The sequence below is a fragment of the Ziziphus jujuba genome, chromosome 10 (assembly GCF_031755915.1).
Source record: "Ziziphus jujuba cultivar Dongzao chromosome 10, ASM3175591v1".
Lineage (NCBI taxonomy): Eukaryota > Viridiplantae > Streptophyta > Magnoliopsida > Rosales > Rhamnaceae > Ziziphus > Ziziphus jujuba.
Genome location: NC_083388.1, coordinates 10,067,530 through 10,090,953, shown reverse-complemented (window position 1 = coordinate 10,090,953; position 23,424 = coordinate 10,067,530). Strand labels below are relative to the sequence as shown.

The window sequence follows — 23,424 nt, the reverse complement described above, 5'->3', positions numbered from 1 at the left end:
AGGGAATAAGAAGAAACTACTAGCCAGAAAATAAAATTCTCACATATTAGGAAACTACCTTCACACACTAGAAAAGTTTTAAAAAGAATGAACACAAGTAGAATTACAAAGCACCCATCAAATTGTCATACAATTAGTTCTTTTCTTTTTTCTTTTCTCCTTAACCAGCAGCGTTGCTTGAATTCATGCCCTCACAAAACAATTTAGTCAATCTTAAGAACCACAGCAAGCTGATTTCTGTGCAGCTTGACCAGACCCGCCTGCCTGATCTGGTTGATTGATCTTGATTGTTGTAGGCTGCAGTACACGAAAGTAGTAGAATTCAATAGATTAAAAGCAGATATAGAACTTTTATAAAACACTATACTTCTCATATACCAAAGTGTAGCAGGGGATAGGAAACATACCTCAGCCCTGGAGTCTGTGTCGGCAAGCCTTTGCTTTATATCTCTTGCTATCGAAAAGAAAACTTGCTCCACGTTTAGATTGGTCTTTGCACTCTGCAGTACAAAGTGTTTTCAGTATATAACAACATTACTCGACCAGTTGCCACAATGCATCACTACTTACAGTTTCAAAGAATTTGATCCCGTACTCGTCAGCTAGTGCTTGTCCCTTGGATGTAGGCACAGCCTGAAAGGAATTGAGGATACAATCAGTACTAATAAAACACTCATTCATGCATGCAGGAGGTGAGGGAGGGAGGACAGGTGCTCTCCGAATTAATGGACATCACTTATTTCTTAACTGATGCCCAGAAAGAGTCATTTTTCTTCAGTCCATATGTATCAATTCACAATAAACCCCGCCAAGCAACTCATAAAAGAAACAAACTTTTTACACGATTATTCAGAGGAATATAATGAAAAGCAACTTACTCTTTTGCTTTCATCCATGTCAGCCTTGTTCCCTACAAGTATCTTGTTAACATTATCTGAAGCATGTTGTTCAATGTTGCGAATCCAATTCCTAATGTCTGCAACAAAAGAGAAGCCAGGTCATTACAAAACACCATGAGGGAACTAAGAGAGTGATAACCAAGGAAAAGTTTTCTTTGCATAGTCATTGCACAATATCAACCATCCCTCAAACAGCACTAAGTAATTGTACACTGAAATTTGAAAAAGATTTGTCAACTGACATAAAAATTGAGCCAACATACAGGAAAAAATTCCCATCAATAAATCAAACCAGAGAAAAGGATGGATGACCTGAAGAAAACATAGCAACAGTAAAAGAAAGGGAAATTACTATTGAAAGATGATTCATCCGTGACATCGTAGACCAGCAATATACCCATGGCTCCACGATAGTAAGCTGAAAAGTAGAGAAAAAAATTATTAAAGAAAAATTATGATTGAAATAGAAACCTATCTAAAGAAAAATTGTAGTGGCATCCCTAAAAATAAAAAATAAAAAGAATTAGAAAAGACAGAGACATTACAACAGACATAACCAATGCAAGAGACAAAGCAAAAAAATAATATCTGCAATCAAAATCAATCATAGGGCCGACCTAAAAAACGTATTAAGGTTGCACAACAGTTTGAACAGATGATACCAATACCTTAATCTAGCCTACCTCTTAATACAAGATGTCTATTTATTTACTAATCTTAGAATTAGACATCTTTGAGCACAATCCAAGCATCCTAGTGACAGGCTCTTCTGATGATATGTCATGCATTCACAATAATATCAATGAGAAGGATGGTACACATCTTGCTGAGATAGATGATGCAGATAGTACAAAACCACCCCTTTAAGGCAATGAACTACATAATATATATTAGAAAACTGAATGATTGAACAGCTCCTAGCTAGTACAGAACTTCTGAAAATCCAGCACTCCATAATTTGATAAAACTGTTCAGCAGAAGGATGCCAATTATCCCAATACAAGACCTTGCCTGCTGCTTCAACAACTGATGAGCACTGAAGGTTCCAACAACTCCAGAATAACTGCAGCTCGACCAGCTTGCAAGCACAATAACTTGCAAACAAAGAAGGGTATGCCTATTGTCCCACAGTAACTAGGCATAAAGGTTCTGCAATAAACTCTCTTCTTCCATTTTATGCATCAACTTCAGACCAACTGCCCTTGTAACCTATAAACCTTACCATGGCCCTTTGGAGATTAATATCTCTTTTGTATGACAGACATGCACCCATTTCTAATCTTTTGTAAAGTCAAAAATCAAATTTACCCTAAACTATTAGGAAAATTACCAGTTGTGATGGTACGAAATCGTTCTTGACCAGCTGTATCCCAAATTTGAAGCTTGATCCGTTTTCCATCTAGCTCAATGGTTCTAATCTTGAAATCAATACTGTAGAGGGAAGAATCATTTCACGAGATCAATAAAAATTTTTGAGAAGAAAATCTATTAAGCTGTAAAAAACTCAAGTTTATAGATACATACCCAATGGTTGTGATGAAACTAGTGGTGAAGGAACCATCTGAGAAACGCAAAAGAAGGCAACTCTTACCAACACCTGCAATGTAGACAACAGCTAACAATGAAGGCATGAAACAAATTTAATATTGCTAAATACAAATTCTCGTAAAGATACAAAGTTTAATTTCCAAAAAAGGTTGATACTATTATATTCAAAACGATGCCACTCCCCTCTATAGGGTGTTTGTATTTTATATGCATATATGTAACTGCATACATATATGTGCAGGCAAGAACCTTTACTCAAATCCAAGTATCTACAAATAAATTGGATGGTAAACACAAACATCCAAGGGAAAAAAACCAAGAAAAGAAAACCACAAGCACCAATTGATACAGAAGTTTAATAATTTAACTAACGATAAGAATATCAACTACACAATATAAATTCACAATAGCTGGCACTTGGCAACAATGATAGAAAACCAGTTAGAATTTTGAAAAGACCCAGTCACAGATATCGAGTAAAGTTTAAATGGGAGTTCAGAAATGCTAATTTTCATAGAATGCTTAAACTTGGAAATTCAAACAAAAAAAGCATAAAACTTGAAGACGCTCAAAACATTCCCTAATTTCGTATGACCATTAGATTCCCAGATTAGTCGGTAAAATAAGCATTGGTCAGTCGGACATGAAAAATTGAACTTCACCATAATGCATCAAAACTAAGACACCGCACAATTAAAAAGTCCGGTCCTGAGAAAGTCAAAGAGCTATGACTTACGAGCCATCCCAATCATAACGCTCAACGTACCCTAAAAGCCCTCAAATCAGATCCACACCACACCAATTTTTCTTTTCCTTTTTTTTGTTTTAAGTTTTAAGCCCTAAATTAACAAATCTCAGATACAAAAACACTAAGAACAAAGCCAACCTCGCGTGATCTCAAAGCCAAAATGCTACAATGTTTATATACACATATATTTGCATCTGCATGTATCATCATAATTAACAGATTGAGAAATGCGATCTACACAAATCAGCCTCTGTTTGTTTCTTAGGAAACTTAAAAAAAGAGTCAGAAAGAAAAAAAATAAAAAAATAAAAAAAATAAAAGAGGGAAACACATACCGCTATCGCCGATCAACAAAAGCTTTATAAGGTAATCGTAATCGGCTCGAGCCCTTGCTGGTGGAGCAGCCATTTTCAATTTAATGCAATTTTATTTTATTTAAAAAAAAAAAAAAACTACTTAACCCTAAAAAAGAAAAATTATATATCCCTTCCCTGCTCATGAAACAAAGCATAAACAAAATCAAATCAAAAAATGCATAAATCAAACACTAAATTAATCAGAGAGACACACAGAGAAACAAAAAAAATACCAGATCAGAAACGAAGAAAAGGGGAAAAAAAGAAAGAAAAAAAAGTTTTAGAGAGAGAAAGAGAGAGGAAGTGAGAGAAAACTCAGAAATCGAAAGCCATGGAGATTTTAGAGAGAGAAAGAAGAAGAAGAAAAAGGAAGTGGTTGGGTTTATTCGAGCAAATACGGGGGAAGAACAACCTTGAGCGGTTCGGAAAAAACGACTACACGAAGCTCTTTTTCTCCGACTATGGTGGATGCTATTATGCGCACTGTCTCAATCTCCCTCTCTTTTGCTACCCTTTTCCAAACCCACGGGCGCGTCGATCACTCCCCCTGCGCACGCTAGCAAACTCCTCCAAACCACAATGACACACACATACAGAGATGGGAGAGAGATTATCGACGAATATCCAGTGCTCCTAATAACCAAGAACCACCCTATCAACCATCGACATCTGGCACTCTGGCTCTTTCTTCATGTGCCTTTAATCGGTTGGATTCCATGTGGGTTTACGATAGTGAAATAGTAATGGATGTAGGTGATTGCGAGGTTATTCATCTCTGAGCTGGCAATCCTAATCATCACCAAAGAAGTCTCTTGCTTTTCTTTCTTTCCTTTCAGGTTTAAGCCTTGTTCAGGTACAACTGTCATTTGGTTATGGAATGGAAGAAAGCAATATATATTCTTATATTATTAATTTTTATTATAATAATTCTGAATAAAATATACAAAAAAAAAATTATATATATATATATATATATATATTTATGGCATATAAAATATTTAATCAGAACCGGCCAGCACATGTTTTAGGGTATATCTTAAAAGTTAAAAATATTTATGTATGAGCAAATGGATTAATCATGATCTAACGGTTGGCAATGTGGAGTGGACCCACAATGTGAATTTTGTCCTTTGCAAGGGACAGCACAGCATGGTGGTATTGTTTTGATCAGTGAAAGCTAAATGGGGTCCACAAAGGTTTTTTTTCTTTTTTTTTTCTTTTTTTGTAAGTTTGACCAAGTTTGTCATAGACAATATGAATACATCAATGAACCATTTTTGGCGTTGTCGTTGCCAAAAACTATTGAAAGACTTTAATTACCAAAAATATAAAAAATAAAAAGACTTGGTCTCAGTGCAAGACTTGAAGACCCTGTTCATTCAATTTTTTCCTTCTTTGCTTTCTTCCTAAGGATCTGTCATATAAAAAGACCAATTAAAAAAATATTTGTGTCTTTTTCATTTAATAAAATTTGTTTTTTTTTTTTTTTGTTTATTGTAAATTTTGTAATGGATTTCCATGACCGCAACCCCATATCTGAAAATTAATTCAATTTGATGCATGTTATTTTATAGGGGAAAAAAAAAAGATTAGAAAATGTAAGAGCTTTTAGGTTGACCAATGTTCTTATATAATATTGACAGACGTTACATTTGGTAATTCAATCATATATATTTTTATTATAATTCAATCATATATTAAGAAAAAAAGAAGTTAGCTAGTTATGTGTTTTCACACAATAGACCAATATAATGAATTACATTTTTACATATGATTTGATGTACGGAAATAAAGTTATGTAACATAATTTATGTTGTAGCACAAACTGTGACGAAAAGCATTTTTCAAGGCAGAATAGTCAAAAACAAAATTAATTGAATTGCGCCTGTTTTAATTACTTGCAAGTAGATAAATATCTCTTATTATACAACCAAATAAACACCACACTATATAAATTATAATAAATTTAAACATAGTAATACATGCATGAAAATATATATGTATATATATATATTGGATTTCAAATTCGAAATTATTATTTAAAATAATAATAATTTTGTCATTAAACTGTTTTTAAAAAAAAATAGAAAAATAATTTAAATTGAGATGATTAATATGTATGAAACGAAGTCCTCCATTCATATTCTTGTTATATATGGAAGTTTTCTCTATCTATATACATGCAAGAACATGTAGAACCTGCAGATAGATTGTGATGGCTATCTTTGATCAATATTAGAAAAGCATAGATGGTTTGCAATACCTTAAAAAGCTACATAAATTATAAGCAATAGTCCACAAATACAGAGGTAAAGAAAGACTTAAAATTCCTCCAAAAAGGGGAAAAAAAAAAAGAATATACTTTCTCGTAAAGTTTCCTTTTTACTGGCAAACCAAACAGTCCAGATGATGATTTTGCTTTATTCAGTTGAATGTTTGCTGAAAATGGGAGTTCAAAGCAAAGTATTGGTTACACCGGCAAGCAATAGCCAGCCACATGCTAATTCTGTGGATATCCTACATAGCAAGACACTTTTTTTCCAGCGTTTGAAAATCCAATCATCTTTATTTTAATTTCTTTTTGTGACCAACCAGCTGAAAACTCAAAACACTTGACTATTATAAATTGCTAAACTGATCTTAGCCCTGGATCTAAAATACAATTTAGAACTTCATATATCTCCGTTAAGAGTGTAAAACCAAATCCCAATTCACCTATCACCGAGTTCAAACTTTTGATAATAATGATACTGCATTGTGGTTTAATAAACTTTGTGTTTGCCAGGGAACAAACTTTTCTTGAACATTTTTTATTTTTTGGTCACTTTTCTTGGACATTGAGAATTGTTTTTCATATGTAAGTATTGCATTGACCTTTACCATGAGAGATTTAATGTATTAAATCATCAAAACAGTGATTTGTGGGCATAATGAGAATCTAGGTAGCCTGCACATAACGTTTCCTTCTTTATGTTTATTGGATGATTCCTATGGTGGGCCTATGAGAATCTTCATGATAAATTTATAATCTTTTATTATATTATTGATATTTTCTTTTTGGTGAATATATTATTGATATTTTTCTAGAAAAGAGACACTCCCTGTTAAATTAATGTATAAAAATCCAACTCACGGGAGCTTGTATTTCTTTTTTCTTTTTTTTTTTGGTTTTAAAACAAAAAAATGATACGTGAAAGGAGAAATCTATTAAACTTTGAAAAGTTTATCTTCTGTGTCAGCTTAAGTTTTTAGAAAAGATGGTGCTGTAGACCTTCCTTTTGTTAAATATTACAGAAAATCTTTTCAAAATGCAATATGGTTTTGTGAGAAGGTAGAAAGGAAGATTCAACTTTCAGCTGTGAAAAAAAAAATACAACAAACAGCTGTGAGGAAAAATAAAACAAACAGCTGGTATGCGATTTGTACAACTTTTCTTAACTTGCAAAAGACAAAACAATGAACTTTACCAAAAAGAAAAAAAAAAAAAATCATGAAAGAAAAACAAAGCAGACTTTTCTCCTAAAATTAATAACAGTCGATGACGACTACTTTCTTGGAAAATTTCCAATTTTGGAGCATTCTTAAGCGTGCATATTAATTTAATAAAACATGATTGGAGGGAATTACAGAGTGGCACTTCATAAATTATATGATAAATCCAGTATAAGCTGCCCCGACTCAATTAAATAAAAAGTAAAAAACATGATTGGTGCATTTTATGTCGACAGATGCATTCTTATTGCTTATTTATAGTAATAATATAATGGACACATCACATACATATACAATATAAAGTCATGTTTGGGTAATGGTGTGTGTGATTGATGATACATTGTTAATAATTTCATTAATAATTTTGAAAATGAAAATCTAATTTGGTACTTATCACATCATTATATCTTTCATAATAAATGGATAGTTAATTTTAAAAAGAAAAATTAAATTTTATATTTATATATATATATATATGTAAAATATTTTCCTATAAATATAATATACCACATGATAATATGGCAAATCAGCATAGGTGACACATCATTAATGATTTCAAAACTAAAATCCTAATTGAGATTTGAGATTGTGACAGTGCTAGATACTTTTTTATTATTATATCTTTCATTAAAAATTGGAAGAAAATTCCTGAAACATCAAATATTTCGCTTTCTATGGTAGGACAGTTTCTATTTCCTTTTTTATCTCTTTCTCAACGGATATTCTTTAACACTAGAATTCTACAATACTTTCTATTCTCTTTGGAAAATATCAAAATTTTAACATTAGAATTTTACAGTACTTTAAGTCTTGTTTTGGAAATATTAACATTTAGAGGAAGGTTGATTTTCAAAATTTAATTTTTGAAAAATTCGTTTATTGAAAAACAAATTTTGTTTTATTTTGTTTTGTAAATAATAGGACAGTTAAAACTTATAGTAATTAAATTAATATAATAAATTAAGGATAAATTTGTGTTTTAAAGAAAGCTAAAACTATTTTTATAGGATTTGTAAAATAACATTTAAATAGGTGAGAATAATTTTTTCATATATTTTCTCAAATAGGTAGGAACTTAATTTATTGATCCTATATTTTTCCATTTCAAAATAAATATACAAACAGAAGTCATCACTTTATAAATTTCCATAAACTTTACCATTGTCTAATCGGAGTCTTATTGGTAAATATTTTCTAAGCATGAAATTAAAAATAAAAGTTGGGTTATTATTGTTGGTGATTAATTACAATAAAACCTTTTTTATAATAATATCCTCTAATGGAATAAGTTCTATTTAGTCATAAAAAATTATGATCTTAATTTAGACCATTTATAAATAAAAATAAACTTTACATTATACTAAATTATTAGCATTTAAAGTCTCGTTTTAAAAGATTTTATTTTCACATAATAATATTATTATTTGTATATTACAAAAAATATATGGTATGTTTTTGCTAATACGACATAAAATATTTATGTTAAGTTATTTAAAACATAAATCTTTTTTATAAAGTTGTCAAGACATTTATAAACTTATGAATATAAAATAACTTATTAGTATGGTCAGTTTTTTGTTGAAGCTAAAATATTTTCAGCTTTTCAAAATTATATTTAAATACTAAATTAAATTATTTACAATTTTTTTAATAAAGAAAATGTATAACTTAATTGAACGAGGATCATATGGAACACGTTAAATAATTTTTCTTTTAAAATATATTTCTACATCATGGCATCTTTTTACCTATAAAATTAGTTTGATTTCAATAGTATAACTACAAAGAACATTTTACCATATTACTCAAACTTAATCTTTTATAATTATAAAATTAGTTTGATTCTAATAATAAAGTGGTTTTATTCCCCCTTTCTTTTGTTTTTTGTTTTTTGTTTTTTTTTTTTTTTTTTAACTCCCTCAATGGTTTGAAGTTTGATCACCCCACGTGTCATCTTTTAACGGAAAGACAGTATAGTCCAGAGTAGAAGCATAAAATAGCAGAATGCAACCAAAAATAAAATAAAATAAAATAATAAGAAATTTCCAAGAAACTAAAACTTTTTAAGTTATATCCTTGTTTCCAAAAAAATAAGCAGCTAAAGTGGGAAAGCATGGGCCAGCAAGTTAATGCTCCAAGCATATGCTTGGAAGATACTCTCCCCACAAACTCAAAAATTTATTCCTTTAAACCCAGGAAACCCCTCTCCTTCGCTCCTTCTCTCTCTACCTCTGCAATATCATATTCATGCTCTCCTCCATCTCTTAGGTAGTCCAAATGGAAGGAAATCTCATGGCAACAAGCTCTTCAGCCTCCGCTGAGAACATCAACGGCAATGATGAGGATGACAAAGACGACAAGGACGACCAAGAGGATCATATAAAGCTTGGCCGTTAAAAAAAGTTGTTGGACATGTTTGATCATTTGGGCAACTAATGATCCTTTGGCATAAAACATGTAGGGTATGCATGAAGAAAGCAGAAGTGGGTGAAGCTTTTTTTGGTAGAACAAGAAAAGGTTTTAATTTTTCTTTTCTCTAATGTGTTTTACCTTTTGGATGGGAAAACTTTAATATATATTGAAGCTTTTCTTAAGATTTTATCTTTTTACTTTTTTAGGTGTTGTATTTATATTCATGTTGGCTCTTTGATAAGTATAGGATAAATTTGCTAGTATTTACCTTATGTATAAGCGTTATTAATCCAATAAAGAGAGGGTTTGCTCAAACACTTTCAGTGGAAGCTATGAAAATGATTGCAAATATATATGTACTCATGTTTGATTGTGATGTTATAGAATTTTAAGAGCATATATTTATGAAAGAGGCTGCATTATGAACATGTGGGTCTAAACTTTTGCCTATAAAAGTTAACAGATTTCTATAATTGGTAAATCAGGTAAGATACATGTATTCGAGCTTGAGAAAAAATTGATAGCCTTCGTTGTTAAAGTATATAACTAGGAACTAAAAGGAGAAAAAACACAAGATTCATCTCCTTTCATTTGCAAATTTTTGCTTTGTCTAGTTGTTAAAAGAGTGGAAAAAAAACAAATAAATAAAATTATAATAAATTAATATATTAAGTTTTTTTTTTTTTTTTTTGGTTTTGTACTTGTAATTAGTTTTATAATTCTTTTAATATTTCCAAAACCAGAAGATGAAACTTTAAACATGAAATTCAGAATCTTGAATTTCAGAATCTTGAATTCACTTCTATATACGTTCTTTAAAAATAAATAAATAATCTTATTTTATCACTTTGGCCTCCTCTATTTTAGATTTTTTGCACAAATGCTTTTCTATTTTAAAAAATTTCACTATAACCCCCATAGACTTCAATTTTGTTCCACTTTAGCTCATTTGCTCGTCAAACTTAAGTCTTAAAATTGCAATTTCAACCTTATTTAATTCATATATACCCAAAAAAAAAAATCCTTTTAAAAAACTATTCATAATTTTCTTATTTATTGACCACTTTTTTTTCTATACATTGATGCCTAAAAAATTGTAAATAACATCAAGTATCATTTGAAAACAAATATTAAATATACAAAATAAGATAGTAAATAGATTATTTGTATTTATAAATAATTATAAAAAATTAAAAACGCCATTTTAAATCAAATATATAAGTTGGCGGGCAGTTTGACTACTAAAGAGGTTAAAGTAAATAAAAATGATAAAAATAAAAATAAAAAGTTACAGTGAAATTTTCAAAAATAGAAATTTAATAAACAAAAAAAAAAAAAATCAAGCTCTCTAAAGCGAAATTTACCCAATTAAGCCAACGCTGCATTAAGGGCCTCTCCATAAATAAACTTAAAGAGATTCTCCACTCCATACAGTATGGTACTTAGCTATTTTACTCACTTGTTTTAAAAAAACAAAAAATTACCTAAGTTTGATATACATGAAAATGAAATAAGTTTTGGTCCTCTGTAATTACAAAACCACCAAAATATTCCCATCAGCAAAAAATTAAAATATAAAAAATAAAAAATAAAAATTGGCCATAATATTCCAATTGACTTGAAATCACTTGGTCTGGTGTAGTGGTACAGGTTTAAAGCTGTAGCACTGATGTTTAGAGGAAACAAGATTGGTCATCTCCATAATCATACCACAACTACCACACCACTCACCTATTCTACGTCATTCCTAACCTGTTCTATTGGCTTATTTTAGTCCCCGCAGTACAAGCAGACAAGTCATAAGCCTTGTTTCCCAACTAGCAAACACGCCTTTGATACAGAACTTTGTAGTTTGTACGCAAGACGATAATAATCTTCAATCACAATCCAATCCTGTAGCAAAGTCCAACCAACTTCATTCAATTTGGTTAGAATTGCCAGTGTATCACGGACATAGGACAACACCACTCAGAATCTTGAGCTGGATTCTAACACTAGATCTTTGGTAGAGAAAATAGTGGCTGAAGAATCTTGAGCACAAAGAAAAGAAACCAACTTCAAGGGTTCTTCACAAGTAGGGGTGTGGAACTTGGAGACGGCACAATAACAAGATGCTTGGAAATTCCCTTTTTAACAGTCCAGGAAATCCTATTAGTACAGCTTGTTCCACTGAAAATTAATGTTACGTAAGCCTCAAGATGTAAATTAAAATCACTCACACTAAGACTGATATCGATCTGATTCGACTAAAGAGCCTATGTATTTTTGTAAGTATATGCAATACATCATTGCAAGTAGCATATTCTTGAACAAAACCTGGAAATCTCGCATTAACTTGATGGAACAACTAAAATAAAATGTGCTATCCAGATCCAAAATTAAAGAAGATCCTAAAACTCAGCTTAATAAAGGAAACCAAGCACTTTCCCGCTAACATTCTTTCTCCTAGATCCTTCATGATCCATGATGTCCCGAGATGTTGTCAGCACAATATATCCAAACTGCAATTGTATTGCCGTCTCATCAGTACAAGAGCAAAACAAACAGAAATTACACAACACCAAGAAGCAACACCAATTCAAACAGGCTTTAATCTAGTCTTAGGCCAAACCATAAAAACACAATAAAAATGTACACCATATACATATCAGGACTCACACTTAAACTACTAATTATACACATTCTAATGCATCTAAACTCTCTGATACAGAGCATTTGTACATTTCTAAGAGACATTTTCGAACATACCAGTTTATAAAATTTTTGGTATCATTTTGGAGATTACATCTCTGTACCAAAGCTCCCAAAACATCTAAACAATGTCTACTTTTCAATTTTAAATATCATCATGCAACATCATATGATTGAACTCTGGTATAGGCTTGTGAAAGAAGAAAGGAGTTCAACATTTTTATGGACTTAAGCTCTTCAATTATTTATTTGCAATGCTAACCATCATCAAAAAACCAGGAAAACAAGTAAAATAAAATAAAAGAGACATAGTTTCTCTTGTTGGTGGTACCAATTTCTTTTCACTAAAAACATGATGAACAAAAGATGATAAGCAATGAGTTACTGAGGCTGACCTGTCTAGAAGGAAGGAGCCTAGCAGTCTATCCTTCAATTTCTTTCACGCCAACATCAAATCGAGGACTAATAATACCGCATTTGTTCAGTTTTCCATTTAGCTCAACAACAATTTTGCCAGCTCTGTGATCATCATCACATACTCAAATTCACCAATATATAACCTACAAAACAACATATACAGTTCTAAATTAATGGAAGAAAAAACATTCACAAATTTTAAGAGTTTATATGACTAATTCTATACGGACATTAAGTCTTAGAGAAAGCAGATTAGGACCGACCATGCTTCTGCATGACCAAAAGAAACTTGATGATCACTATCGATGATGGCCTGATCATGACCTGTTGCTTCTCCCATTTCTCAGCATTATACATGCTCTTAAGAGCATCATTCAAGAGGCTAACTCTCACCATTTTTCCAAAGCAAGCTATCACAATTGACTAGAAATTATTTAATGATTGAGAAAAGCATTTATATTTAGGCTATTTATATATCCATTATTGTGAAAAGAGGGAACACAGAAGAAAAGATAAGAGAAAGGAACTCAAAGAATTTTCAAGGAGGGAAGACTTCAATTCTCAAAAATATACTCCCATAACACTTTAATGCACAGCACTGTCACTGTTTTGCCCATGAACAAATAAGTTCAACGATTCAGAGTGGACTGAATGCCAAGGTGATACCATAAATCTCTATCTTACTGAATTCAAATAATAAGCAAATCGAAGCAAATAGATAATTAAAAGATTGATAAGCTACTTAATAGTGAAACAGTACATATAAAAATTTAAGGGAAAAAAAAAAAGAACTACAAACTCATTCAGCAGAAAAAAGTCCAACAATGACAGAGGAAAAACAATCCAAGAGTGCCAGTGCAAGATCAAATCAGAATATGAAATTGGGCATGTTTACAAACGCATAACCAGCTAAATTTGTTAACCTGAAAACGACAACGAAAATCTGGGAAACGCATACAGAATATCACACATATTTATATATATATATATATATACACGATGATTGTCTATAAAAAATAAATGCCAAAAACACAAGGAAAAGAAAATTTGAGCTTTGAGGAATAATTTACATAGAGTAAAGTTATAGTTATTAAAATATTTAACAAATTTATTTACTTAATTACATATTTTATGATATTATTTATTCATATATTTATATAATTTAAAGATGAACGAGTAAATTCTTAAATAAATAAAAAATCAATTAAAAAAATCAATTAAATATTATCGCATCATATTTTAAATATGCAAAATAACCCAAAAATCAAATTATTATTATTATTTTTTTAGGTTGCATGTTAATGTTAGCTCTTTGATAAGATAAATTTTCTTGTATTTACCATACATGTATAAGCACTATTAATCCAATAAAGAGGGCTTTGCTTAAATACTTTTAGTGGAAGCTATGAAATTGATTGCAATATATATGTACTCATTTTGATTGGGAAGCTATAGAATTTTAAAAGCATTTTTGAAAGAGGCTGTATTATGAATATGTGGGTCTAGAACTTTCTGCCTATAAATGTTAACAGATTTCTATAACTAGTAAATAATTCAGGTAACATTTATGTATTCGAGCGTTTAGGTAAAAGAAAAATGATAGCGTTTATGGTTAGAGTATAAAGAAACTATAAAGAGATAAAAGAAGATTCATCTTCCTTCATTTACAAATTTCTGCTTTGTTTAGTTGTTAAGGATTAGATAAAAGAAACAAATCAAATAAATAAAATTTTATGTAACGTGATATAATAAGGGGGTTTTTTGGGACATGTACTTGAAATTAGTTGTATCATTTTTTTTTTTAAATAAAGAATTGGCTTTTACCTTTCCAAAACCAGAAAAAAGAAAGTTAAAACATGAAATTCAGAATGTTGTATTCACTTCCATATACATTTTTTTAAATTTTTTTTAAATAAATAAACAAATAAGTAAAACTTATTTTATTTTTGCAAATTCCACTTTAGCCCTCTATATTTTGGAATTTTTGCACAAACCCATCACTATTTTAGAAAATTTCACTAAAACCCTTCAGTTTCATTTTTGTTTCACCTTAGCCGATTTGCTTGTCAAACTTATATATTTTACTCAAAATTACAAATTTAACCTTTTTAATTCTTATTAAAAAAAAAGTAATAAAAAAATAGGAAATTTACAAAGAATTTGAGCCTGGAATGTGTAATAGTTCGTGAAAGTTCCTTTTCTTTAGGGATAGAGGATCATGTTTTGGTAAAAGCTGAGTCATCACTCTACGGTATGGGAGTTATTCCTCAAGGATTCATGGCCTGATAAGTCGACAATTCCCCTTTTCTTTCCTGAAGATTTCGAGGAATGATATAAAGATGGTTTAGTCTATGAGGTAATCTGTTCATTATTTATTTATTTATTTATTTTGTTTTTGTTTGTTGGTTTCACAATTAAAAGTTGATAATGGATCAGCCCATTTAATTTTCTTTTTAAAATTCTTTTGCCCACATATAAAATATCAACTTTGAAAAATATTGACCAAAACAATACTTATTAAAAATATATTTTTATTTTAAACAATATATATATACTAGTACATATGAGTAATAAGCAATTAAATAAACCACGCAAACTTAATGGAAAAACCGTTTAAAAGCGAAAATCAAGAAAGTAAAAATTAAAAAATAAAAATAAAAAAAAAGAAGGAGGTTAAAGCAATCGCTAGAAACATGAAGACTATAAAAGAAGAAGGAAGCAAAGGGCTAGCCCATTTGTTTTAAAAACTGTTTTTTATTTTTAAAAGTAGAAAATTATTTTCAAAATAAAAATATATTATTTGGGTATCAGTTTTTAAAAATTATTTTCAGAGAACATATGAAAAAAATAATAATAATAAAAAAATATTTTTCATAGTTTTCAAAAAAATCAAAAGTATGTTGGTTTACTGCATCTGGTACTTAAGCATTGATAAAGAAGAGTAAAAATAACAATTTGCCCCATATAATTCGAAACCACTTGCACCGCCCCTAAAAATATATTTTTGGCTTTTGAAAGTTATTTTCATAAAACTGTTTTTGTTTTATATTTTAATAATAATGTTTTGAAAATGAAAAATAGAAAACATGGTCAAACAAACCCAAAGTTTTTCCTCATACTCACTTTGCCGATCTGGTTTTCTTTCTTTCTCATTGTCTTCTGTCTTTGACGTTTCATCTTCTTTTGCATGCAATCTACGAAAGATCATTGGCCCGCTCTCGCTTTCACCCTCACTCTGTCTCATTGTGCGCTGATCAGGTATTTTTCTCTTTCTCTTTCTCTTTTTCTTGGCCTTTATCATTTTCTCTCTGTGAAAATTTTATGCTCAATATGCATATGGCAGCAATTTTTTTTTCAATTAGAAGTTGGGGATTCTGAAGGTTAGGGATTTTTTTTACAAATTATTTACCAATATGTGATAAACTGTAGTAGAGAGTGATTTATTTGGTTTGCATATTGAAGCTTTGACGAATTGGTTAATTTATGAGTTGTGGTCTTTGCTTATTTGATTCGGAATGGCAATTTCAACATTGCTTTGTTAATCCAAATTTGATATGAGTTGTAATCTGTCCTTATGTATGACTTGCAGTTTGTCGTTGTTTATGCCTATATATATTGTTGACCTTACTTGTGCTAATATACACTTAACTATTATAGGTTAAGGATTTCTGCTTATTAGAGGTTAGGGATCTTTTACAAATTTGTGATGAACAGTAGGAGTAACCGATTTATTTGATTTGCCTATTGAAGCTTTGATGAATTGGTCAATTTGTAAGTTATCGTCTCTCCTTATTTATTTCTGAACTACAATTTCAACATTGTTTTGTTAATCCTTGTTTATGATTTATGGTCTGTCCTTGTTTATGCCTATATGTATGGTTGACCTTTATTATGCTAATATACAGTGAATATAATGTCGAATTCAAATCTTATTCTTTTGTGTATTAATTAATTACAAGCATTAATATCTACTTAACAGTCTAATAATGATTTTGGCATATGAATAACCCCAATGCTTTTTAGAGCAAAACAAGAAATCGAAGAAAGTTGGTCATGCACTAGCTACTCGTTGATGCATTGAAGTAAATTATATTGAGGATGTTTCAGCTTTGGTGCTTCTACATAAGACTAAAAAGTGGAATGGTTGTGTTAAAGTTAACGAAGTAAATGTGGTAATTCGTATTCACGTGTCGGGTTCGTGTCGACCTGTTTAATAATCATATCAAAAATGCTTAATCCTAATCCGACCTATTTATTAATAGTGTCAGGTATCTAAAACACTAACCCAACCTGTTTATAAATAGATCAATCCGACACGACCCATTTAACACGATTATTTTAATAAGTCATGTTGACATGTTAACCTATTAACCTGAATATTGACCTATTAATCTAAAAATTAACTTATTTATTGGAAATTAACCTATTAATCCAAAATTAACCTATTTATTGAAAATTAACTTGTTTATTAATATATCTATTATACTAGCTTAAAAATCAAGATCCTTATTTGAAAATGATTTAAAAATAATAATTAAAAAAAACAACATAAAAATAATTCAAACATTAAAAAATCAAGATACAATATTTAAATTTCATAGTAATATACCCTCAAATTATATTTGCAAATCCTAATCCACAATGCATAAATCTCAATACACGTGCTTTTATAAAAAATTACTTTTATAAAGTTTTTTAATTTATAATATTTTTTATTTATTAAATAATACATTATGGGTAAAAATATAATTTAAAATTAAATTTAAATGGGTTGTAATACGTATATAATCGTGTCGAGTTGAAACTGACACATTTAATAAATGGATCATAATAGGTCAATTTTGAGTTAAACGAGTCAGCCTGAAAATGACACGATTAATAATCGTGTTAAACAGATTGACCCGATTATGACCCAAACTCATTTATAATAAACTCAAATTCATTTATTCCGTATAGTTGAAGGCTTACAAAAGATAAAAGGACATCACCACCTGGAATGGACAAGTAAGTATTTTTAAAACTGTGTCTAAAGCTGTTTTGAAAATGGTGGTGGATGCAAAGTTTCGTATCTAGAAGAATCAAGAATAGATCCTGGAGTTGGAGGAGATCGTGGAACTTGATGGATACTACGACACCTTTCACCTGGTCCAAAATGGTACAAAAAAGTGAAAGGTGTTATAATATCCATCAAGTTCCACGATCTCCTCCAACTCCAGGATCTATTCTTGATTCTTCTAGATACGAAACTTTGCATCCACCACCATTTTCAAAACAGCTTCATGGGCAGTTTTAAAAATACTTATTGTCGGCTTCAGAAAGGCTTCTTTTTTCACTAGTTTCTTTTATATTTTGTCAATCAAAAACTTTCAGAGAAATGTCTCCTGTGGCTAACTCTAGACTTTAGAGTAGCTCATGAAGTCCCATTGCTTCTTATATCCAACTGATTACTAAGCATCCCTCTTTCTAACAATTCTTTGCGGTATAAACTTTCTAGTTATGAGTTGATTTTTTATTTTTATTTTTAATGAAAGTTTTTATTTAGAGAAAGTTTCAAAATACCAACATAATTAGTTAAAAGGAACTAGAAATAATAGGCTATTCAGATGTTCCAACTGATGTTAAGCTTATCACTTACATTGTTACAAATGCAGATTCATTTGAAATCATTATTATCAGTTCTGCTAGGTATAATAAGGAATATCCCTGGAGACAACCAAAGACAGTTGAAACTATGAAAGAGGAAGAAATGACAAAGGATCATGCTATCAATGTTATGAAAAAAAAAAAGTTCATCTAGGTTGTAGAATTTATTTGTCTCTAAATGTATGTTTAATTTTTTTCAATTTAAAACCATTTGTATTATCAATTTTAAGACCATAAGGCCCATTTGGTAACGTAGGATATGACCAATTGCATTGTCAAGTTTACTATTAGGCCCGTAACGTAGGATATGACTAAGTGTATTATTAATTTTGATACCATAAGGCTCTGTTTGTTATGTGAAATATGAAATATGATTGGGAGTGAAATCAGAATTGGAATTTGATGAGATAAGTTGCTTGTTATTAACAGGCTAGGATTTTTATTTTTTTTTACTGTAATTAATGAAATTGAGTATAAATTTCAATAACTTGTTAAATTTTAAATTAATCCAAGTGATTTAAATTAGATTATTTCTTTGTCTAATAATTTTTTTAAAAATTTATCTTTTTTACTTATTACAGTATTAATATTAAGTATCCAAATTGTGTATATTATTTTGAATATCCAAAAAATTCTTAAATACAATAGTTATATTGGTAAAAAAAAATAATAATAATAAAATAAAATTTGAAAGGGAAAATGTTATTTGTCATTGTTGATGAATGATTACAAATGGAATTTACATGTTAAATAAACTGATTACCAATAAAGAGTTCACTTTTAGTGATTTAGTATGAAAAAAATATAAAATGATATGTTTCAATTAAAATTTGATACTTAAGCGGTTAGCAATAGTGAGAAAATCAAAGATAAATAAAAGAAGAAAGAAAAAATACAAAAGAAAAATGAAAAAAAAAAACTCATGGGAGAAGAAATAAGATTAAAAGAGTTAATGTTACCCAAAAAAAAGATACAAATATATAATAATAATAATAATAATAATAAATTGAAAATCGAAGATAAAAAATAAAAAGGAAGATAAGAAAAAAAAAATTAAAAAGTAGATAAAAAAAAAATAGAAGAATAACACCAACAAAACAAAAATTGTAGATAAAAGGGGAAGAAAAACATCTAGAAGATAGGGGAAAAAAACAATGTAGAGTAAGGGGGAAAAAACGGTGAGTCTGGCTAAAAATAAAATATGATAACGAATAAAATTTAAAATCAACATATCAGAGTAGCCAAAAATATTGACGAAGAAAATGTAATAATCACTTGAAATCAAAAATCACTCATGAACTATCCAAGTTCTACAGTTCTACGAACTCTTTTAGCCCAATATATAAAAATGAAAAATAAAAAAAATAAAAAAAATGTTAGCGACAAAGAAGACAATATATATATTTTTTTAATCAAACTTTGTGTGTTTTAAAATAAAAGGTGTTTCGATGGCCGCTTAAACAGAAAAATAATAACCAAAAAACAAAAGAAAAAAGAAAAAACTACAAAATTATGGCTTGTTGCAGGCAAAGTACAGTAGTAGAGATTCAATAATGAATTTCAACTTAATAAAACGGCATCCAAAAAGGGTGGAGTAGAGGGATTGAGGAGAAAAACTGAAAACCTTTTAACTAGGGCGGTGGGGCCTAATAAAAAAGCGTGGTGGGGAACAGGATTTCTTGGGACGGAAACAGAATATCTATATCTACCACTATAAAAGGGCAGGCACAACCCTGAACGGAACTAGTTTGCGGACGACGAAAATAATCCCTTTCATAAAGGCGTCTCCTTATCTGCAGAAACTCATCTTGAAGGTTGCGTATCCTTTACTTAGTAGATTTTTTTATTTATTTTTCTAAATTGTGATTTACATACTTCTTGGCTATAATATCCATTTATATATTTATAATTTAAATTCGTATTCTCGTAAACATAAATAGAAATGTTTTATTATTGGAACTAATTTATTTCGTCGCATTTATATGCTTGCATAACTATATTATGCTTCCAACTATCTCTTTAATTTTGGGTTAGCATATAATTATTGACGGTCTTATAATTAATTTTGATGTTATATTTATGTTGATTAATATTGAAAGCAAATTTAGTTCATGATCTTCCTTTGTTATTTATGCCTTTACTCTTCATATGATCATGTGTGCAGTTATTGGAATTATGATTAACTATGCTTTTTTTTTTCTTTATACTTTTTTCTTTCTTTGCTACCCAATTTTTTTTTTTGGGTGGACGATCAAATTCTTGGGTCCTAATAGAAGAAAACAAAGAAATTTGAATGAGCTAGATATTAAGCGGTATTCAAATTTTAGTCTAAAACTTTGTTTGGTTATATCTATTTTAATCTCATAAGTACAACTGGTTTTCATAATGTTAATAAAACCTCAACAATCACAAACACTTAGAGATTATGGATCTACCAATGGAAATTCAATGCATAATCTTAGCATTAAGTGTGTATTTCTGAATAATTTTATTTTTCAATTATTTGGCCATTATATTTTACCATGATTAATTTTAGCTAGTCAGATTATCAATTTGTTATTTGTAATAATTAGTTATAGGTTGGTTAAGTGGTCAATTTTTTTATTTTTTTTTTAATGAAACGGGATATTATATATGAATTATTATTTTTTTTTTATGCAGTTACATAAAACTAATGATAAATGTTCTTATTTAGAGAAAGTTCCAAAATAACATGATTACCTAAAAGAACTGGAAATAATTGGCTATTTAGGTGTTCCAAGTGATGTTAAGCTTATCACTTACTTTGTTAAGAATGCAGTTTCACTTGCAAAGGTTATTATCAGTTCCGTCATGTATAATAAAGAATATCCCTGGAGAGGACAAAGACAGTTGAAACTATGAAGGAGGAAGAAATGGAAGGGATCATGCTATCAATGTTATGGGAAAAAAAGTTCCTCCAGGTGTAGAATTTATTTGCCTGTAAATGTATGTTTAATTTTATTAATTTAAAACCATTTGTATTATCAATTTTAAGACCATAACGCCCATTTTGGTAACCCTGAAACATTACTCGATGTTTATTGGGATTGAGATTGGAATTTGGGATTTGATGGGATAAGAATTAATTTAGTCTTTTGTTTGTTATTAGCAGGCTTGGATTTTATTTTTTTTTAATTAATGAAATTGATATAAATTTTCAATAACTTATTAAATTTTAAATTAATCCAAGTGATTTAAATTAGATTATTTCTTTGTCTAATAATTTTTTTGAAAATTTAACTTTTTTAATTATTATAGTATTAATATTAAGTATCCAAATTGTGTATATTATTTTGAATATCCAAAAAATTCTTAAATATAATAGTTATATTGATATAACAAAAAAAAAAAAAAAAACCTTGAAAGGGAAAAGAAAATGTTATTTGTCATGGTTGATTGGTTGACAAATGATTACAAATGGGATTTATATGTTAGATAAATTGGTTACCGTTAAAGAGTTCATTTTTAGTGTTTTAGTATAAAAAAGTATAAAAGTATATGTTTCAATTAAAATTTGATACTTAAGCCATTAACATTACCAATGGTGACAAGATCAAAAATAAATAAAAGAAAAAAGAACAAATACAAAAGAAAATATTAAAAGATATAATAATAAAAAAATTGAAAATCGAAGATAAAAACAAAACGAAAACAAAAAAAAGGAAGATAAGAAAAAAAAAATTTAAATAGATAATAAACCATTAAAAAGAATAGAAGAACAACACCAATAAAACAAAAATTGTAGATAAAAGGGGAAGAGAAACATCTAGAAGACAGACAAAAAAAAAAAAAAAAAAAACCACCAACGTAGACCGGGGGAAAAGACGGTGAGTCCAGAACAAATGAGAGAAGTTTCTATTAGAGTGGAATAATTTTATCTCAAGGCTGGAGATGAGATAATTATATTAGAGTAATATACATGCACAAATCAAGAATTTTGTAGTTCTGTCGCACTAAACATAAAATGTAAACTATTTTATCCTAATCTCATAAAATGTAAACTATTTTATCCTAATCTCAATTTTTTTTATCCACCAAAAAGATCTAAAAATAGAAATGATAATTCATATTTACAGATCATATTTCATATCAATAACATACTAATCTATTTATCTATTTTAATAAAATATTACATATTATCATTGTGGTATTTTAACATTTTTTGCATCATAATATATAAACATATCTATTTATTTATCATCATTTATAATTTTTAAATATTAATTTAATTTATTCATATCAATTTCGAGTTAATCGGGTTAATTTATTAGTGATACATATATAATGTATTACACTGATAGATTAATTAACAAGTCCCTTTCGAGTCAAGTTTTCATAGCATGTCCGAATTGTCACCCCAACACAAAAGTGCTAATTGAATATTAAGTTTGTCATTTTTGTTTCAGGTCAAAAAAAGAAATAGTTTTATCAAAAGAAATCAAAGTACATCAAGCCACTAGAATCCACTTACAAAATATTGCAAAAAGACATAGATGAAATATTATCACATACAGGAACTAAATCCTCTAGCAATCCAATTTGCAGCCTGAATTTTGCTCCCTTTGGACAAAATTCACCTCCCAAAACAGCAAGGAAATATAGATATCATCATTTAGAGTAGACAAAACAATGAAAATCTACAGTACGAGAAGAAACCACACCAATAACAGCCCAAATACACGCATAAATAAGCACCAAACATTCAGCTTTCATACTTGAATCACAAGCAACAACTTTATGCATATATTGAACTAAATTTCTTAAGAATCTCGAGCCACCCAACCTAATCCAACTTCTCTATCCCCAGACAAAAACGAACCATCAAAATTAATTTTAATTCTGCTACTTACTGGAGGACAACACCGCATGCAGTAAGAAACCATCATAACTAATATTTCCACGATCATTCAACCTCATTACTACATCATCCCCTGACTCTGAAATTCACTCCATAATACATCTGCCATCAACACCATCTGCATAGGTTCAATCTGATCACCCTAACCAAAAAACTTATTTCTACTCTTCCAAATTTCCCAATACATATGAGAAACCAAAGTTAACAAATCATCTTCACTTCTAAGACTGAATTCGTTTATGATCAAGCTCAAACCCTACCATAACCAAGACATTACCCAACTCCTCAAACAGCCAACTCAACAAGCTTCCAAACCAGATCACACGAGCTCTTTATCAA

The 23,424-nt window shown here is 29.4% G+C and overlaps 1 protein-coding gene, 1 long non-coding RNA gene and 1 pseudogene across 4 annotated transcripts; 1 reads left to right on the top strand and 2 right to left on the bottom strand.

Moving 5' to 3' along the window:
- Positions 1-20: 20 nt before the first annotated feature.
- LOC107411064 (ras-related protein RABE1c) lies at positions 21-4,175 on the bottom strand. 2 transcript variants are annotated; one of them, XM_048468143.2, is made up of 9 exons: positions 3,785-4,175; positions 3,531-3,686; positions 2,424-2,496; positions 2,230-2,330; positions 1,252-1,317; positions 879-976; positions 571-633; positions 408-500; positions 21-297 (listed from the first exon to the last, which is right to left on the bottom strand). In XM_048468143.2, exons 2-9 carry the CDS (start codon positions 3,601-3,603, stop codon positions 214-216), a joined length of 651 nt encoding a protein of 216 aa, XP_048324100.1. In that variant the 5' UTR covers positions 3,604-3,686; positions 3,785-4,175; the 3' UTR covers positions 21-213. The 2 variants fall into 2 exon arrangements, with proteins under 2 accessions (XP_048324100.1, XP_015874062.1); XM_016018576.4 differs by having other exon boundaries at positions 3,964-4,173.
- A 7,682-nt stretch (positions 4,176-11,857) lies between these two features.
- Positions 11,858-12,959, bottom strand: LOC107411051 (small ribosomal subunit protein uS8z/uS8w-like; annotated as a pseudogene).
- A 6,702-nt stretch (positions 12,960-19,661) lies between these two features.
- Positions 19,662-21,335, top strand: LOC112490760 (uncharacterized). Of its 2 annotated transcripts, none has more exons than XR_003054962.3 (2): positions 19,662-20,020; positions 21,007-21,335. It is a non-coding gene; the product is annotated as an uncharacterized LOC112490760 (long non-coding RNA). The 2 variants fall into 2 exon arrangements; XR_009634611.1 differs by having other exon boundaries at positions 20,868-21,335.
- The last annotated feature ends 2,089 nt before the right edge of the window (positions 21,336-23,424 follow it).

Coding starts and splice junctions, on each gene's coding strand:
- LOC107411064 (XM_048468143.2), bottom strand. CDS start 3,603: ATGGCTGCTCCACCAGCAAGGGCTCGAGCCGATTACGATTACCTTATA. Junction 2,497..3,530: donor TTTGTTGATCGGCGATAGCG/GTATGTGTTTCC, acceptor TCTACATTGCAG/GTGTTGGTAAGAGTTGCCTT. Junction 977..1,251: donor GGATGAATCATCTTTCAATA/GTAATTTCCCTT, acceptor CTTTTGTTGCAG/ACATTAGGAATTGGATTCGC.